The sequence below is a fragment of the Dipodomys merriami genome, unplaced genomic scaffold (assembly GCF_024711535.1).
Source record: "Dipodomys merriami isolate MVZ:Mamm:240054 unplaced genomic scaffold, mDipMer1.0.p SCAF_5, whole genome shotgun sequence".
Classification (NCBI taxonomy): domain Eukaryota; kingdom Metazoa; phylum Chordata; class Mammalia; order Rodentia; family Heteromyidae; genus Dipodomys; species Dipodomys merriami.
This window is the reverse complement of record NW_027206068.1, coordinates 11,755,972-11,777,195: the sequence shown is the minus strand read 5'-3', so window position 1 is coordinate 11,777,195 and position 21,224 is coordinate 11,755,972. Positions and strand designations below refer to the sequence as shown.

Genomic DNA, 21,224 nt, shown 5'->3' with positions numbered 1-21,224 from the left:
CTGGGTTCAATTCCTCAGCACCACATAAACAGAAAAGGCCAGAAGTGGCGCTTTGGCTCAAGTGGTGCTGAGGGACAGCACCCAGACCCAGAGTTCAAGCCTATGACAAAAAAAAAAAAAAAAAAATAGAGAAATTGTTGATGAGTTTCATTTCATTTATTGTAATTCTTAACTGTAGGCCCTAAAAAAGTTCTACAGGTAAAGTACACCCATTCAATTATTAAACGTTATTATTTAATATGAGAGACTGAAATGGCTTACTTGGAAAGAAACTCATGACAAGAAGTATAAAATAGTACATAAAGCATGGGATGGTTATGAGTGATTAGAGAATAACCCTTCAGATAGACAGATCTATGATTTAAGAAATGTTGCCTAATATCTTCTATAAAAGAATGTTTACTTAGAAAAAAAGTGGTTTCCTTTTGAATACATGTAGAAGCTGTGGTGACATTGACTCTTCAAATAGTTTATAATTCATAGGTTGGTTTTAAATTACGAATTTGTTACACAGTAATACATAGGTATATTAATTTTGTGAAACATTTTTTTTTTTCGGTCATAGGGCTTAAACTCTGGGCCTGGGCACTGTCCCTCATCTCTTCTGCTCAAGGTTGGAGCTCTACCACTTGAGCCACAGTGCCACTTGTGGTTTCCTGGTGGTTCATTATTGATAAGAGTCTCACAGACTTTCCTGCCCAGGCTGGCTTGAAACCAGGATCCTCAGATATCAGCCTCCTGAGTAGCTAGGATTACAGGCGTGAGCCACCGGTGCCCATCTGTAAAACAATTTAAAGTTCCACAGTCTTTGTTCCTTCCCCATGGAGTAGTAACTTATATGCCCAGGCTATGGGCTTACATACTTGTAAGAAATACACAGGGTATTTATTACTTTGTATATATTGTTTCTATAAACATTTTTGTAAATATATAAAATATTGTAATATTTTTCCATAGCATATTAGTAATATAGTACTATAGTACTTCTCCCACAGAAAGTTGTGTTTTAGAGAGATATCCATGATAGTGCCTATAAAACCATGCTATCCTTTTTATTTCAGGATGAGTATAGTTTACTTATTTTCCTGCTGAGAAACACTGGCTCTAATTCTATTTTTTTTCCATGTTTTCAAGTAATGTCACAGTGAACACCACAGTAAATGGTTTCGTTAGGAGTATTACATGCAACATGATGATCTATTTTGCTTAACAGAAAAGTTATAATGTTTAGTAACATTACAATTTTGAAACTCTTTATTAAAAACACTTCAAATTCTGGTAATGTTGACATGAAGAGGTTGGTAGCTGGCCTCTGCATAAAGCAAATACAAAACTGGACAAAATTGTTTTTTTTTAAACAGCCATTTAAGCATACTGGAAATTGACCAAAAGCAGCTCAAAAATTGAGAACCATTCTTGAAAAATTACTGGAGCTTGAGCTAAGAGCAGGGTGGGGATTCTGTGGCTTTTTAGCCTAGAGCTGTCCTCATATACCTCCTCAGCCCCCCCCCCCTCAGTCGACTGATGAAAATTTAAGCTTTCTCTGTGCTGTGGACTAAATGCTTGTTCCCTTTTCCTTCGTATGTTGAAATCCTGTTTCCCAATTGGGTGGAATTTGGAGTAGGGGCCTTTGGGAAGTGGAGTGATTAAATCATGATGAGTGGTACACCCATGTGGCATCAATGTCCTTGCAAAGAGATTGATGGATAGACATTCTTGTTATATTATCCTGAACTGAAGGCAATCTGCTCTGCTGCTTGAGAGTTACAACGCCTTGATGCAAGCCAGGATGGAATGAGAGAGAATGCAAAAACCTGTGACTTTGCTGGTGAGAAATGGTAGATTTGGTTGGATACAGATGTAGAAAACCTGCTGCTCTGCTTGTTTGTGTTGCAGACTTGGTTTTGTGTGAACAATGATCCAACAGGTATTTATTTAGTAGGGAAATCCTAGAAAGGAAAGAACATAGAAGAGCTGAGATAACCTCTTCCCATGGGGAAATTCAAGTGAACACTAAAGGAAAAAATGAAACTTCTATTGAGCTTCTGAACCCACAACATACAAACATTCTGCAGGTCAAAAGACTTGCAGGCACAAAGTATGTGAGCACAACCTCTCAGTCATTGGCTGATCATTAAGCTACAAGAAGTTGGCACAGCACTAGGAGAGCCAGGCTGAACTTGGCAAGACATTCTGACAGTATACAATTGAGGGAAACAGATTCTGCATTTTTTATTTTTTTGGTTGGTCGTGGGGCTTGAACTCTGGGCCTGGGCGCTGTCCCTCAGCTCTTCAGCTCAAGGCGAGCGCTCTACCACTTGAGCTACAGTGCCACTTCCGGTTTCCTGGTGGTTTATTGGAGATAGGAGTCTCACGGTCTCTCCTGCCCGGGCTGGCTGTGAACCGCGATCCTCAGATCTCAGCCTCCTGAGTAGCTAGGATTACAGGCGTGAGCCACCAGCGCCCGGCTCAGATTCTGCATTTTTAAGTTAGGACCAATTACTGGATAAACTATTAAGTTTGAAAAGTAATAGAATCCCAGTACTTCACTAATATTGCTTTAAAAAAAAAAAACAAAAAAAACAAAGGGGGGAAAGAAATGTGATCCATAAACCAGAAAAAAACTGACCAACTGGACTTTGTGTTGGGTTTAACAGTTTTCAAATCACTGTCTTAGTATGTTTGAACCAAATAGAAATTTTAGATTTCAAAAGTACTATATTTGATGAGCAGGCTCAACAGGAGACATGAGATGGTAGGGTAAATGTGAAGATAACTTAAAAAAAAATCATTCTATGGAAGTGGCACTGTAGCTCAAGTGGTAGAGTGCTAGCCTTGAGCTGAAGAGCTGAGGGACAGTGCCCAGGCCCAGAGTTAAAGCCCCACGACCAACCAAAAACAAAACAAAACATCAGTCTAAAGGACGGAGAAGAAAAGGTTTGTAAGACTAGTGAACAGAACCAACACTGGTTGTTAGTGTAAGTATAGATTTATATGTTGATGGTTACTTTTTCATTAGAGCCACAAGCATTCTGAATTTTAAAATCCATATAACAATGAGAAATTAGAAATATTTCTAAATATTTAATACCCAGAAAATATAAAAATAATAAAATATAAAATAATATAACAATGTAAAATATAAAAATAATAAAACTATACAATATCTTCATTAACAGTGTTCTACAATATAATCAGGCAAAATTATCATACCTTATGGTCTTTTTTTATTTGTATTTTCTTTCAAAGGTCAATAAAGAAAAATATCTTTAAAAAAAAAGAATAGAAAAAAAGGAACAGTAAATAGAACCTCCAAAATCTAATTGCTTGGATGTCAAAGTTTTCAACATATTTGTAATAAGATTTTAGACCAAGAGGAAGAAGGGAAAGGACAAAAAATATACTTGAAAAAAATGACATCAAGAAGAAGCAAGAATGGCCAACAACTACATGAGGAAATGCTTAACATCCTTGGCCATAAAGGAAATGGAAATTAAAAAACATTGAGATTCCATCTCACCTCAGTAAGATTGGCCAGTGCAACCACTCTGGAAGATAGTTTGGAAATTCCGTAAAAAAACTCAACGGAGAACCTACCTACTATCCAGTGATACCATTCTTGGGCATCTACCCCAAATATTACAAACCAGGATACAGTAGACTCTTGCACATTCATGTTCATTGCTACCCTATTCACAACAGCCAAGATGCCCTACAATAGATGAGAGGATCTGTCAGAAAAAATAATACTGTAATTTTCAGGAAAGTAGACGTACCTAGAAAAACTTTTGTTAAGTCAGGCTCAGAAAGACAAAGGGCCCATGTTCTCTCTCCTATGTGGAAGTTAGATCTAATATACAAACATACATGATAACATATATAGATTATATGCATATACATACAAATTATGGCTGTTAGGGGAGGAGTCCAGCAGTGTAACTCCTTTGAACCACTAATGAACTGTTTAACAAATGGGTATTAGAAAGATGAAACCTGTTCAGGGGATAAACTATGAGAAGGGAGCATACCAGTGAAGGGAGGAAGGGTAAGCAAATTCAGCCATTATATTCAATTGTACAACATGAACTACATAACAAGGTAGGAAGGATGACATTGACCAACATGCATTGTATTCATAAACTGACTTCTGTAATTGAAATGCCTTTCTACAACAACTTAATAATGGTACTAAACCATCCCAAGATTTTACAACATTTTAGTTAAGAGGGTACATCTATGTGTTTGTGATTTTGCGCGCGCGCGTGTGTGTGTGTGTGTGTGTGTGTGTGTGTGTGTGTGTGTGTGTGTGTGTGTGTGTGTGTGTGTGTGTGTGTGTGTGTGTGTGTGTGTGTGTGTGTGTGTGTGTGTGTGTGTAGTACATCATACCCTGTCTTCTTCCATTGAATGTAGCTGTAAACTGAACATATATGGAGTGGCTATTTGCAAATACAAGAACAACTACAGCACTAAGTCAGTGGTGAGCTTACTGCTTACATTTTTTTTGTTATGGTTGATAGTTTTTATTTTTTTTTTGTCTTTTTCTTTTTAGGCTTTGTCATCCTCGTCCCAAACTCAGCATAGCTTAAAATCCATAGCTCAAAAGGAGACATCAGAATGCATAGGCAAAATTTGAGAGGCTCTAAAGTTCTGACTTGAAAAGTAGGAAAGGGCTTTTAATACTCAGTAGTATATAAATCTCTGTCTCTGGCCTCCTTCCCATCATTCTTTTCTGTGTTAGTGCTCTCCTAAATCCCAGGAAATATTCTGGCAACAATATTAATGCAACTACAACACAAGATCCTAAAACACCAAGGAAGGGGACTTGCCTCTTCCTTTGGGAAGAGCTGGGTCCCAGGATGGTAGCAGAACCCTGTTAAGTTTTTCCTTTGAGTTGTTCCACTGTTTAAGTCTGGGTATGAGTGTAGTTGTCAGCTGTGGCAGAGTGACATGAATGAAGTACCAGATTTGAACTGTAAGACTGGGAAAGGGCATCCCAGAAAATCACAAGCACAGGGAAGATTATACAGAAGTAGGAGGTATGGAAAGGGAATCTTTAAAATTATTAGTGCCATTAGCTCACTCCTAGTTGTGCATGTGTGAACCTCACCCTGGAGAATATACTTTAAGATGCATACTGATAGAGTAGTTGGCCACTACCAAATCACATACTAGCCAGTAGGTGGCACATATGTGGTACTGATCCAAAAAGCATTGTGAAAATTCTGAAAAATTTAGTAATCTTATGCAATTGAGCACACACTTGCAAAGTGGCCTAGCAATTCTAGTGGTCATTTACCTAAGGGAAGGCAAACTTAAGTTCATAAACAAGGATACAAATAAATATGCAACAAATAGAGATAATGCAGATAAAGAAATGAAAGAAGGGAAGAAAACAAAAATAAAAACATATTGGATACATAGTAGCTAAAGCATGTTAAAGCATCTTTTTTAAGGTCCTGATAAACCACCCAATAAAGTTAAACAACAAAAACTTAATGACTTTATTTGGAAAGGGTATGTATATAAAGATAAATACAAACAGAACCACAAACTTTCCTAAATCCCCCCCTCTCAAAATAAACCTTGAATAACAGGGTAAGAGTATACTTCTCATAAACCATATTGCAAATATTACAAAATTAAGTAAGCAAACAATAATGATTTTAAATGTGAAGGGAATTAACTCACCTTTTGAAAGAAAAAGATTTTCAGTTGACCAAAACCCAACTTATATTGCATACAAACTATATTACATATAATTGATATTTAATACAAATTTATTCAAAAGTTTAAAGGTAAATGAAAAAAAGGTATCAGGCAAATGGAACAAAGAACAAAGCTAGTGTCTTTATTGAACAAAGTAAAATTCTAAGCATTAAAAAAATCCTGAGCAAGCCAGGTGCTGGTGGCTCATGCCTGTAATCCTAGCTACTCAGGAGGCTGAGATCTGAGGATCGCGGTTCAAAGCCAGCCCGGGCAGGAGAGACCGTGAGACTCCTTTCTCCAATAAACCACCAGAAAACCGGAAGTGGCGCTGTAGCTCAAGTGGTAGAGCGCTCGCCTTGAGCTGAAGAGCTGAGGGACAGCGCCCAGGCCCAGAGTTCAAGCCCCATGACCGACCAAAAAAAAAAAAAAAAAATCCTGAGCATTAAAAATGAAGGACAATCCTTTTCACACAAGATAACATAACTATCTACACCTTGTAGACAGAAGAAACTCACTAATAATATACGACTGAATACCACACAGATCAACTAGAAAAAATAAGTGAGACTAAAGACCTGACAGTTGGTTAGGTCTTACTAGATACAGTAAACTATATATCCTTATACTAAAGACTACTTATTTTCTCTTAAGTATCATGATGCATCCAAATTCTAAGCAATGTGACTAGACTGTTGTGACAGTTCTGTGGTTGTCTTGTAGAGTGGGAGGAGTGGTATGAGGGGCTAGAGACAAGGAGCGTACAAGTGCACCTCTGAGGGTAAAGGATATGTTCACTCTCCTATGATTCCAGTTTCACAAACATACACATATGTCAAAGCCTATCAGATTGTATATTCTGTCTGTTTAAATTAGAGTAATTGTCAGTTGCTATTATTTCTCATATTGCCAATTTGGCTCTATATAAAAATTCACATACTCGCTGATACAGAAATTCTATTTCTATAAATTGTCCTGTCAATATGCCCATACAACTGTGAAACCTTCCTAATGACAAAAATAACGATGCAACTTACATGTTTCATGTAGACAAGTAAAATAATATGTGTGGGTAATAAATCCACGTGTTCGGGCTGGGAAGGTGGGAAGTGGTGCTGTGGCTCAAGTGGTAGAGAGCTAGCCTTAAGCTGAAGAGCTGAGGGACAGCACCCAGGCCCAGAGTTCAGGCCCCATGAGTGGACCCAAAAAATAAAAATAAATCCACGTGTTCAAGTAGTACTTCCTCAAGCTGAATCTTAAGATTTAAATGTTAACTTATTAAAAAAATGAAGTGTATATAGTGACATAAATATATTTCTATACAATGCTTAGAAAATGACAAGTTGTACCTCACATAGATTAAACAGCAAGCACATTTACAAGGTACGTATATGGAAACCTGTATGGTGGTGGATTTATTTCTATGTTCTCACAAAAGGGAAAACAAAAATACATGTAGAGGAGTGCAGGTATGTAATTACAAGCAGTCCCTCAAAGCATCTTTTTTCTAATTAATTGATAGCAAAATTGACTTAAACTGCCATGAGGTTCTTTATGATCTTTATCTTGGTTAATGGTAAATATTCATAGTATTGTTTCACTGCAGGTAATTTAATGTGTGTTGTCAAGCTTTATTATATGAAGCTTAAAATAATAACCATACCTAACAAGGGTGAACGTTTTATGGCTAAACAGAGTTGGTAAATCTAACTAGAATAGTTGCTAATGAAAGAGGATAATAGATATCTAAATGTTTCCACATTCAGTTGGTCTGTAGAATATTATTTGTAGATGATATGAACAGATTCTATAAAGATCATAAATTGGTAAAGCTGACAAAAGAAGAAAAAGTTACCCCTGTGTCTTCAAGAGAGGTTAAATCAGTGACAAGATTTCCCCACAAACTGGACACCTGTGCCACTTGTCTGTGATCCTAGCTATTTGAAAGACAGACCTGAGAATTGCAGTTTTGTCAGCCCATCCTGACAAATCCATTAGATTCTGATCTCCAGTTAAGCAGCAAAAAGTTGTAACTGGAGTTGTGGCTCAATTGTTAGAATGCCAGGCATGAGCAAAAAAGTAGAGCAATAATATGAGGCCCTGAGGGGGCTGGCAAAGTGGCTCAGTGGTAGAGCACTTGCCTTGCATGCATGAGGCCCTGGGTTCGATTCCTCAGCACCACATAAGCAAAAAAGAAAAAAGACCGGAAGTGGCGCTGTGGTTCAAGTGGTAGAGCGCTAGCCTTGAGCTGAAGAGCTGAGGGACAGCACCCAGGCCCAGAGTTCAGGCCCCATAACCACATCCCCCCCAAAAAAAAATGAGGCCCTGAGTTCAAGCCTTAGTGTCCGTAGAGGGAGATTTTATTGGGGGCGTGGCTTCAAAAGGGATGGTAGGAGTCTGATCTTTATCTGTGAGTTGTGTCCATGAAGTGAATGACTTTGCCCTGCCACAGTATCTTTCCATGAAGCGTCATGAGAGGCTGACAGTAGCCATGTAAAAACCTCCAAAAAAAAATGTGAGCCAAAACTTTGTGAGTTGATTGTCTCAGGTATTTGGTACAGTAACAAAAAGCTTTATATATAGATAGGGTTAAATATGTTTTATATAAAGAGAGGCTGTTATCGTACTTTGAGCAAGATAATAATCATGGCTAAAACTCATATGATGATAGAGAGAAATGGATTAATATTCCAGAAATACTTCAGAGGTGGAATCTTCTGTTTCCTTATGCTCTAGTTCCTACTCCTGCCACTTTCCAGCTGCAAAATATATTTTTGTTTAATGTTTTCATTCTTTTTTTCTCATGTTCTTATACATAGTCAAAACTCTCAATATAATGAATGAGACTTTCTAAGTAGGTATTTAGATTAAAAGGCAGTTTAAAAAGTGATTCTCTTATTGGACACTCTTGTCTGCTTCTTGACTTCCTGACACTTCTCTGCTTCTATGAAGTGGGATGCTTTCTCTAGACTGGATAAAATTACTTTTCTTTCCTTCTGTTATGAGTAAGGTCAAAATTTCCATCATAATTACTTGAGTTTTTGTTGTTGTTTTTATTTTAAAACTTGAATTATTTCTCTCAGTTTTGGTAGCGTTTATTCTTAAATCAGTCCAGACCTCATGCCTTTTTTTTAAAAGGTGGCTTTTTGAAAACCCCTCAGTTTCTTTTATTATAGTATGTTGCCATTTTCTACCTTTTTCCTAAGATCTGGTCCTTGGCAATTTCCTAGGAAGCATCTGCTTAACTAGATTTTCAAATAAAATTGTTCCTTTTATTTTCCTTTGAAGCTTCTCTACTACAGTTGATCTCCTGTCCCATTCTTGTTATTTGTATCTTGTCAGACTAGCCAAGTTTTTTCTGTTTCTATTGATTTTTTTGAAATAGCCAGCTATTTCTTGGCTTATTGATTCAATGTCACTTACTTGTATTTTGATTGATTTTTTTTTCATTTTATTCCTTTGTATTTCCATTTTTACCTTTTGCATCTTGGTCTTTCCTGATACATAGTGATTTTCTCCATCCTTCTGCTTGTTCTTTTTCTAAAATTTAATTAGTTTATTTTATGCAGTGCTGGGGATTGAAGCCAGGGCTTAGATACGCTAGGGAAGTGTTCTACCCTTGAGCTACATCCCCAGCCTCTGTGCCTTAAAAAAAAAATCTTTTTTGCTTTGTTTTTATTTCTTGAAGCAGGAAGTAAGTACTTGAGGTGTATCCCAGGTTTTCTTCACATAGTCCTCCTACCTCAGCTTCCTAAGTGCTAAGACGATAAGAGTGTGCCTCACTGCCTGTTTTTAAGACAGGGTTCTCCAACTTTTCCAATTTTTAATTTAGTCCTAGTCTTTCTTTCTTTTTTTTTTTAGTTCTGATTTTTGGAGGAAAGTACTTATGCTTGTTGACTTTTGTCATTCATGGTACTAGTTTTCATAGGTGTTTGGAGATTCTTCTTCGTTTGTTCATATTTGTAGTTGAAGATTCTAGATTAAATATGTTTTTCTCTCATGCAAATAATAACTGATTTGTGTTATCAAATCAAACTGAGTCTATCCTGTAGTATTCATGGAGGAGGAGAATAACTTGCAAATAACTTGCAAATCAAAATCTAGTTTTGAGGCTTTCTCTTTTTCCTGAATCTCTGAGTAAATTGAGGACACTTCTTACCACTTGGACCTGTCCTAACTTTACAAGTCTCTCACTGCAGAGCTGCTTTCTTTTCTTTTCTTCTTCTGTGTGTGTGTGTGTGTGTTGTGTGTGTGTGCCTGCATACACTGGTGTGTGTATGTTGTGTGTGTGTTGTGTGTGTGTGTGCCTGCGCACACTTTTCTGAGCCTTGAACTCAGGGCCAGGGTGCTGTCCCTGAGCATTTTTGCTCAAGGCAAATACTCTATTGCTTGAGCCACAGCTCCACTTCCAGCTTGTTAATGGTTCATTGGAAATGAGTCTCCTGGGCTTTCCTGTTCAGGCTAGCTTTCAAAGGGGATACTCAGATCTCAGCCTCTTGAGCAGGTAGGATTATAGGCCTGAGCCTCTGCTGCCTGACAAGAGCAGCTTATTTTATACACAACACTTTTATAAACACTGGAGTTGCCCTATGGTTATCTATGTCTGAGTCATTATTATGCATTTATTCCAAGTTTTAATGCTCTGTGGTTTTAATTCTCATTAATGTCTTCTTTGTCTTATTTTTTCAAAACCATGAAGGTACTTTGTTGGAAATGTGAGGAACAAAAAATACACGTATTTCCATTTTAGCTGAAGGATCATCAGCAGGAAAGGTTTCCCAGTAATAGCTCAGACTTTGTTGCCTTAATATTGGTAAAGAACTCTGTTGAACTTCACTTTTTTAAGTTGGAAGTAGGCCTGTCATATACTTCATGAAAAGTTTCTCATATATACACATGTAAATGTATGTATGTACATATATGTGTGTGCATATATAATACATGATATATGATAAATACATATGTATTTGTCATTTCATATATATTCATAAAGGATATATAATCATAAAGGATATATGATATGTAATATCTGATGTATAGTATATGTTATATAATGTACATCATATATTTGTCATATATGCTGTAATTTATATATTCATATGTATACAGGATATTGGCTATAAATTTGTGAATTTTCTGGATTTAGTGTCAAGGTAGATGTTTTCACAGATTGAGTTGGGAAGTATTCACTATTATCGTATTTTTTGTGATAGTTTGTTAATTATTAGTTTTAATACCATTTTAAATTATGGAATTTACCAGTAAAGACTGATTCTGAAATTGTGGGACCTTTTAATTGTTGATTCAATGTATTTATCTTTTGTTAAATCTATTCCAATTTGTATTTCCTGTTGAGTAATGGTTTCAGATTTGAAAAATATAAAGCCATTGTAAGTTGTTGTCTGATAAACCCAAATTGCATATGTAAAACTCTAATAGAAATATTAGAATAGAAATATCCTAATTCTAATTTCTAAAATATTCTAATTTCTAAATAGAAATATTCTAATTCATGAGAAGTTAATTTGAAACTCATATTGTTTAATAGTTCAGTTTTTTTAATGAACAATGCTTTCAAAAGTGTTATTAATGTCTTACTCTATAGTGGCTTAGATGACTTTCTTTTTTTCTTAATGTGGCTTTTATCTCAACAGCAATGCAGCAAGTCTTGGAAAATCTTACAGAGCTGCCCTCATCTACAGGAGCAGAAGAAATAGACCTAATTTTCCTCAAGGGGATTATGGAGAATCCTATTGTAAAATCACTTGCTAAGGTATGTCAGCTTATTTATAGTTTTACTGGATTGCTTTGAAAATTGTGTCTACAAGTCATTTCAATATTAGTTAGAACTTGGTTAATATACCTTAAGCATAGTTAGCAAATACAAACACCACATAATTTATTTAGTTTTTTGGTCATGGGGCTTGAACTCAGGACTTGGACTCTGTCCTGAGCTTTTGTGCTCAAGACTAGTGCTCTACCATTTTGAGCCACAGTGCCACTTCTAGTTTTCTGGTGATTAATTGGAGGTAAGTCCATAAGACTTCTCTCCAAAGCTTAGCTTTGAACTGTAATCCTCAGATCTTAGCCCCCTGAGTAGCTAGAAATATAGGCATGAGCCACCAGTGCCCAGCTTATTCTGTCTTTAAATACAGAATTAAATGACCCTTTGACCTAATATTTTAGAGAAATCATAATAAGCACACTCATGTTACCTACCTCCATTTCCCACAATAACAAGGTACTGCTTTTTTTTTTAATGACATCTGCCTGTTTTCATACAAGTTCCTGAGTATCTGGGATTATAGTGTGAGCCCCTAGCACCAGCCACTATTCTTTTTGTTCTCCACCCCTAGAAGGTTATTTTCACCCTCTCCTGTAATCTCTCTGAATCTATTTTTGTCTAAACATTCTGGAAAATCATGCATTTTACAAAGTTTTCTATTATTGAGTGAGTTAATGATGCATACTCTTCATTTTATTCATACAATTACTTATATTAACATGTGATACAAAGGATCAGAGATACAAAGGAATCCTCTTTCAGCTCACCCAACTGGGATTTTTATTTTAGCCATTTTTATTACAGGCTTCTCATTTATTATACACTTATATTTCAAAGATAATATATAGTATATTATTGGCTTTCTGTGTGGAGATAAGTGATAGCTTCAGAACCTGTAGAAATTAGTAGACGCTCTTTAACTGTATTAGATGGCTTATCCTAGGTTCTCATTGGTACTTGTAAAATATTTTCCACTCCTCCTTTGGCGTCATACTAGTTAGGTTTTGTTTTCCATGAATCAGTTTCATTCTGGTTCCCATGTTTACAACCTATTTATAACTTACAAAGTTCTTTTTAAACACATATTTTGCATTTTAAAATGCCTCAGAACTAAAAGCCATACTCTTAATCTTTGTAACAACTTGTTTTCTTTTGCTTGTTTATTTTTGGCAGTAATGGGATTTGAACTCGGGGCTAGTGCTCTACCACTTGAGTCACACTCCTAGCCCTGCAATAGATTTATGAAAAGAAAACTATGAGTTAAAGTAATTTATACATTTTTCTAATTTGGGGAGGGAAAGGGAATAACAAAATGTTAAAATAAGGATACAGGTCAACCCATTGTAACAATGAGATGTATAAGACCCTATGTTGAAAATGAACTTTACAACTCTGGGGGTGGGGAGGGAGGAATTGGGGAGGTGGGGAGGGAAGGGATGGTAGGGGAAAATCAAAGGAGGAGGTAACAATGCTCGATAGAAAATGTACTCATTACCTTACTCATGTAACTAACCCCTGTGTACAGTATTTTTACAATGAAAACATATATATATATATATGTACATATTTACACATATATGTATATATACATACATATATATGTATATATACATATATATATATATATATGAGTTAAAATAGTTTATACCTAAGGTCACTTTTTCAGTAATTGACAGATAAGATTTAGGATAGGTTTCCTACTCTCAAGTCAGGAGTGTGCTCTTTCTGTGATATATATGTATATTCTGTGTATATATGTATATTCATAACAACTGTGAGTAAAAGTTTACTGAATTTGTGATAGTGGTGATGGCCTTTCAGGGAATCACCAATTTAAATGATTTAAATGGTTCTAAAGTTTAATGGTGTAATCACTTTTGAGCAGGTAAGGTGCAACTATACTTTTCTGTTGATTACAATTAAATGAAGAGTAAGGGACAGCATAACAATGGTGGGACAAAGGGTGAACTAATGCAGTAGTGATGTGCACTATGAACTATACAACTTGTGTAGGAAGAGGGACAGGAGGGAAAAAACTGGGAGAAAATTAAGGAAGAGGTAACACTGTTTATAAAGAAATGTATTGATTACCTGACTTAATGCAACTGTAACATAAAAATAAAATTGAAAATAAAAATAAATTTTACAATAAAAATAAATTTGAAAAAATTAAATTAAGACCAGACTCAATAGTAACCAACATTCAAGCAGATTATAGTCAATATTCCCACATTAAAGGTAAAGAAATTGCAATAGTAAGGAGGACTTCTGCTTCTAAGGAGAAATAAGTCACAGCAGGCCAATACTTTTAGTGCATAAAGTAGGAAACAAAAAAAGAGAGGTATATATTGCTGTCCTGAGAGGCAGAATTATGTGACTAGTTATTAGGAGGAAATAATAGAGGCAATAACATAAATAGACATTCTATTGGAATTTGTAAACATAGATCTTAATTTGTTAATAGAAAAGTAAAAACAATAAAATGCTGTTAGAAAACCTGTATCAAAATAACAACAGCACAGAATATTAGAAATATTTAAATTTTTAGTTATATATATATACATATATATATATATATATAATTAGTAAAAAATGGAAAGAGGGGAAGAACTAGTTCAAAGTGCAATGTCCCAAGAATTTTCAAAACTAATAACATTAACTGACATTATTTTAGGAGGACAAGTAAACTCTCTGGCAAGAGAACTCTAAAGAAAAACATATTACAAGAACATCTAGTTAAACTATTGAAATTCGAAGACAGAATGGAAATTTGTTAAGCAATCAGAGGGAAAAAGGTACATTATATTTAAGGAGGAATAATAATAATGAGTAGCAATAAAATAGGAATTAGGAAAGTCATAGCACCATGGTTTGAAATTTTTAAAGTGCCAGCAAGAAAACACTGCCAACTTTGCATTCTAACCAGCAAAATCAACCTTTGTCTATTAAACAGAACATACTGTTACCAAAATCTAAGAAAGTTTATATTCATTTCTCTATGAGAAATGCAAGAAAAAATTTTTTGATAGAATAACAGATTTATCAATTGGTAAATGTAATACCAATTTTTAAAATGATATGTCCCACGACTTACATGTATGTTTGTAAATACACACATAGTAGATGTACATGGATATATATGCATATATGTATATACAAATTTGGTGAAGATATTAGTCCAAAAGGATTATATATAGGCCTAATTTTTCAGAAGCGGTAAAAGTAATAGCTTAAGTGGAATTTAAAATATCAGTGACAGATATTAAAATCTTTTAAATTAACCACCAAAAGTAAAATTACAAGGATGAATATATTTCACGCAGTCCAAAAAAGGAAAAAATGAAGTCTAAAATTATCCTCCAGAAACATCTAGAAAGGATACTATACTAAAGAGGATATCTGATTTCTAGACACTGGACAATAAGTAGTATAGAACTATGACCCCTGAGGGAAAGAAATTATAAAAATATAGATACTTTTAGCTTGAAGTGCAGAAGAGGAAAACAAAACATAATATTGATAGAATTCTGAATGTATTATGTAATTGGAATTAGTGGGGTACAAACTGCAAGGAGGAAGATTTGAACATAAGAGCTTTGGTGAGGGCTGGGAAGGTGGCTCAGTGGTAGAGCGCTTGCCTTGCATGCCTGAGGCCCTGAGTTTGATTCCTCAGCACCACATAAGTAAAAAGAAAAAAAAAAGCCGGTAGTGGCACTGTGGCTCAAGTAGTAGAGCGCTAGCCTTGAGCTGAAGAGCTGAGGGACGGCACCCAGGCCCAGAGTTCAGGCCCCGACCGGACCCAAAAAAAAAAAAAAAAGAGCTTTGGTGAGTACTTACCTACACATATGGAAAATAAACTTCTAGCCCCCTAGGAAAGATATGCTAGAAATAAATATGCTACGCAATTTCCATGGCCCACAAAGGACAGATAATCTTTTGATTTCCCTAAGTTGTAAGCCTTCACAATATGCAGGCTATTGGGCAAAGTTCATACCGAGCATACTATAGCAGACTGATCTTATCAACTAATACAGACCATAGCTGAAAATCGGTAACAAAGTTGTGGGGGGGGGGGAAATCCTTTAATGTTTAGATATAATATGCTTCTAAGTAACCATGAGTCAAAGAAGAGATCACAAGAATTGTTTTTATGTAAATGAGAATGTATATCAAAAATTGTGAGGTATGCAGCAAAGCAACACTTAGAGGGAAATGCCAATATTAGAAAAGAGCAATGATCTCACAAAGCAAAGAAGATTTAATTTGTGGTGGAAAATAGGATGCTGTTCTTTTAAGATCAGAGGCAAGATGAGGATGGATGCTTCCATCATTTCTGTCACTGCATACTAGGGGCCCTTAGCTAGTGCAGAAAAGCAAGTAAATAATAAAGAATAGACATAAAAATGACAAAAATAGAGAAAAATCAGTATGATTTAGAACCCAAATGATTGGTATCAGGTATAAAAGAGCACTTCACAAGTCCACAGGCATTGCAAGGGTAAGAAGAAATATTATGAAGAACTTTATGACAACTTAGATGAAATTGAAAGACACAAATTTTCTTACAAGATAACTACAAAGGTTCTATAAGTCTTTTTTTTTCAAAATTGAATATTTTGAGACCATTCTGTAAACAAAGCTCTAGCCACAGGTGTCTTCACCATTATTCTATCAAATAGTTGAAGAAGAAAAACTATTTTACATTATTCCCTACAGAAAGGAAGGAAATACATTCTATCATGTATATATTAGCAATGAAAGAAAAGGAAATTGTATTTTAAATTAGGGACAAATTTTACCAAATATGTGCAAGCCCTATACATTGAAAACTAAAGCATTATTGAAACTGAAGGCCTAAGTATGTACATATATGTATATACAGGAGGGAATGGATGTTATATTACTTTTTGTTAGTTCTCCTCATACTGATCTATAGATGCAGCAAATCCTGGTCAAAATTTCAGGATTATCCAAACAAAAAAAAACACACCTGGAAAACAAAATTTGAGGTTTCACCAGCTAAATTTCAAAGATAGCTATGACTCTACTGTAAATAAAGACAATTTACTATCAACATAAAGGTCACAGCACAGAAAGGGGAATCTAGAAAGAGACCAGCACGTGCCTATGCTACTGATTTTTTAATAATGTATTGATAATTCAGTGGACAAGTTGAGAATCCTTTCACATTGAATTGTTGGAACAATTGACAATTGAATGTTCATATGCAAAAAAATGAATATTTTCCTTTTCTTCACAATGGATGAAAAGAGTACTCAGCATAAATCATTGATCAGAGAGTATGAATTAAGACCATCAAAACTTTTGAAAGAACACTTACAGAAATGGTGTTTGTAGGCCAAAATACAGGTGGCCCATACCTGTAATCCTCCTAGACCTGGGAGGCTGATATCTGGGGATCAGGGTTCAAAGTCAGCCCAGACAGGAAACCCATGAGATAAGACTCCAATTAAGCACCAGAAAAGCTGGAGGTCCCATCCATGAGATGAGACTCATATCTCCAGTGAAGCACTGAAAAAGCTAGAAGTAGAGCTGTGGCTCAAGTGGTAGAGCACTAACCTTGAGCAAAAAAGCTCAGGGACAGCTCCCAGGCCCTGAGTTCAAGCCCCAGGATGGACATGTGAACTTGCGGGTGCGTGTGCATACGTAAACACCCACACACGAGAAGGGAGGGAGAGGAGAGGAGAAACATTGTGCTGGTGGCTTTAGTGTGGCCTGTTTGTGGTCCATTGGATAAATGCCCAGGAGGGGAATTGCTGGGTCATAGGGAAGCTCTATGTCGTTTTTTAAGGAACCTCCATACAGCTTTCCAGAGTGGTTGAACAAGTTTACATTCCCACCAGTGGTGGAGTAGAGTTCCCTTTTGGACACATCCCCATCAGCATTTATTCTTAGTTGTCCTGTTAATTGCCATTCTAACTGGAGTAAAGTAGAATCTCAGTTTTTTGCATTTATTTTATGACTAGAGACATTGAACACTTCTTCATGCATCTACTGGTCATTCTTCTTCCTCTGAGAAGTCTCTTTTAAGTCTTTAGCCCATTTATTGATTGGGTTGTTGAGGGTTTATGTTTTTTGGGGGGGTTAACTTTTTGAGCTCTAAGTATATTTTAGATATGATGCCTCTGTTTGATGCATAACTAGTAAAGCCACCAGCACAACCATGTTCATTGAAGCATTGTTTACCATAGCCAAGATACAGAAGCAACCCAGATGTTTCTTAGTGGATGAATGGATTTAAAAAATGTGGTATATACAAGTAAACATATTGAATGATTAAAATACACACACAATGGGACATGATAGATTATATAGTACTCTAGACATTCACACACTGAGGGTGAAGGAGGACATATTCATAGGAGTGGTTGACAAAGGCTCAATAGCTATGTGCATATGGTCATATAAAATAATGTTCTATGAAATGAACTCCAAGAGAAAGAAACAAGAGACATGTTTTAGTTGCCAACCTTGCTGTTTTTGTTTTCTTTTCCTTTCATTTGTATTTGAGAGGGTAATTGGGGCACAGAAAAAGAGAAACAAGGGTGGTCAAATGCAACAGTGGTATTCACTAGACACTAAGTGGGGAGGGGAGAGAAAAACTGGGAGACTGAGGGAAGGGGAGAAGTGGTTCAAAAAGAATTGTACAGTTACTCATTACCTAATTCACTCTCTGTATATCAGCTCTACAATAACAAAAAGAAAAGATGTTTACCAAATAAATTGTATTATTGTATATGTATATATAAGATGTTTACCAAATAAATTGTATTATTGTATATGTATATATCATAAAATGATTATTTCTTGCTGACATACTTATTGCTTCAAATAAGACAAACCTAATGCATAACAAAAATTTGATTAATTATTAAAACATCTATTTCACAAAATACTATTAACCAAAGTCAATTTATAGACTAGAAATAATATTTCAAAAGCTTGTGTCCTAAAAGGAAGCTGCTCATTCATTGTTAGTAATAGTACAAAATGATACAGCTACTTTGGAAGACAGTCTGGCAATCACCTCTACCTCTGAGTTCTCACATTAACTTTTACCAAGGCTAGCCTTGAATTAGGATCTTCCTCCCTCTGTCTCCCAAGTAGTTAGGACTATAGAGGTGCACTAATTTGCCTGTGGCAGTTTCTTTAAAAATTAAGCAGTCTTCTGTCCATCATTGTGCTCTATGGTATTTACCCAGTGACTTGATCTTTTATATTTACCCAGAAACCTGCACATAAATGTTTATAGTAGCTTTATTTGTAATTGCCAAAACTTGGAAGTGAAATGTCCTTCAGTAGGTGAATGGATAAACAATACAATGGATTATTATTCAGCCATTAAAAAGAAATAAGCTACCAAGCCATAGGAAGACATGAAAGAACCTTAAATATGTATTATTAAGTGAAAGAAACTGTCTGAAAAAGCCTCATACAGGATTATACCAACTATTTGACATTCTTGAAAAAAGCAGAAGCTAAAAACAGTTTAAGAAATCGTTACTTGGATGGTGCAATTGTGAGAAACGGGGATGGATAGTTTACAACAGGATGCCTTTTAAGGCAATGAACCTCTGTATTGTAGTGGTGCACAGGTGACATTTGTCAAGGCCTTTAGAATTGTTACAACATAAAGAATGAACTCTAATGTATTATTGGCTTTACTTAATAATGTACAATTCTTTGTTCATCAATTGCAACAAATTTACCACACTAATACAAAGTGCGACTAATAGGGTAAACTATGTTTGGACAGAGGCAAAAGAATATATGTGAATAAACCAAGTTCTGGTGGCTTGCCCCTATAATCCTAGCTACTCAGGAGGCTAAAATATGAGGATTACAGTTCAAAGCCAGCCTGGGCAGGAAAGTCTGTGAGACTCTTATCTCTAATAAACCACCAGAAAACCGGAGTGGCACTGTGGCTCAAGTGTAGAGTGCTTGCCTTGAACTGAAGAGCTCAGGGACAGCTCCCAGGCCCAGAGTTCAAGCCCCATAACTGACGAAGGAAGGAAGGAAGGAAGGGAGGGAGGGAGGGAGGGAAGAGAGGGAGGAAGGAAGGAAGGGAAGGAAGGAAGGAAGGAAGGAAGGAAGGAAGGAAGGAAGGAAGGAAGGAAGGAAGGAAGGAAGGAAATATATGTGAACTCTTAAGTGTCTTCTTACTTGCTTCAAAATTTGCCACATTTATTAGAAAAGCAAAGCACTTTAAAGATGGAATCTGCTCAGTATTCATTCTGTTTGAATTTAGAAGTCTGCTTCACTATTCCTGTTAAGAAGATACTCAAGTTCACAATTTTTTGTGGGACGGGTTGTATTATTTAAAACATATAGAAACAGAAGGGCTCATTTCCCTACTTAAATTATGAGGTCTGTCAAAGTCCTATTCAAGAACCACCTGCTATAAATTAGCATTTTACTTTTTGTAGTTGTAGGGCTTGAACCTAGGGCCTCACACATTAGGCAGGTGCTGCACTAAAGCTCTGGTTTTCAAAATTGAAAAATAAGATTTCCCAAATGATCTTTGTTTTTTTGTGCATTTTAATTTTTTTTAAACCCAAAGTCTATCTAACTGAGGTTAACCTTAAAAATCCTCTTGCCTCAGCCTCCTGAGTGCTGGAATTACAGGCATGTATCACCACACATGGCTGATCTTCACATTTTTGCAAACATAATCCTATATAAAGTTTATGTCTATTGTTCATTCTGTTATGGATAATTATTTAATAAAACACAATTGTATCTAGAATTGAAGCTTTGGCTAGGAAGTCATTAGGAATTCCTGTTGGTGAACAGATGACATAACATGCTTCATATTTAGTCATCTGATTGTTCAGTCTTCTCAGAAGTGGTAATAAAACTGTAGCTACTTATAGCTAAGCTTTATCATTTTGCATGATACATAATAAAATCCAAATATTTCCTCTTATTAAACTATTAAATTTGGCTTTAATTAATCAACTCCCAATCAATACCTTTTTTTTTTTTTTTTTTTTCTGGTTGTAGAGCTTGAACTCTGGGCTTGGGCACTGTTCTGAGCTCTTCAGCTCAAGGCTAGCACTCTACCACTTGAGCCATAGCACCCACTTCCAGCTTTTTCTGTGTATGTGGTGCTGAGGAATTGAACCCAGGGCCTCATGCATGCAAGGCAAGCACTCTACCACTGAGCCACCTTCCCAGTCCCCCAAACAATACCTTTTAAAACTAGGAAAAAGAAATAAGCCAAGAACTGTCCAAAAAAAAAAAACAAAAAAAAACTTACCTAGAACCAAGCAAACACTTTTACTTTAGTAACTCTTTTGTCTTTTCAGGCTCATGAGAGGCTTGAAGATTCAAAATTAGAAGCTGTCAGTGACAATAACTTGGAATTAGTCAATGAAATTCTTGAAGATATCACTCCTCTGATAAATGTGGATGAAAATGCAGCAGAGCTGGTTGGTATACTCAAAGAGCCTCATTTCCAGGTAAAATTTCTGTCATTCCTTACCCCAAAGTCCTCTGTTAGTAGTTAAGCTCCAGCTGAAGCTAATTTTTCCTTGTGAGGCTTACTTATGAAAATATTTTATAAGTATGTAAATTCCAACAGGTATCCTGATATGCCAAAGGTACGAAAGCAGACACATTATTACACAAATGCATAGTGTTTGTTGGGAAGAAAGTCATCACCTTGGACCTATCTTTGCACAATTTAAGAAATAGCAAGCCTGGTTCACTATCG

At 35.9% G+C, this 21,224-nt stretch overlaps 1 protein-coding gene across 3 annotated transcripts in view; it reads left to right on the top strand.

Annotated features, from left to right (window-relative positions):
- The window catches only part of Pals2 (protein associated with LIN7 2, MAGUK p55 family member), a 100,543-nt gene that overhangs the window by 40,483 nt on the left and 38,836 nt on the right, over positions 1–21,224 (top strand). For 2 of the 3 annotated variants that reach the window (XM_069996080.1, XM_069996083.1), the window contains exons 2-3: positions 11,358–11,476; positions 20,818–20,970. In XM_069996080.1, the coding sequence (XP_069852181.1) occupies positions 11,360–11,476; positions 20,818–20,970 (270 nt within the window). In that variant the 5' untranslated portion in view covers positions 11,358–11,359. Of the gene's footprint in view, positions 1–11,356; positions 11,477–20,817; positions 20,971–21,224 lie in introns of those variants that run through there. The other variant, XM_069996082.1, reaches the window with a different exon arrangement.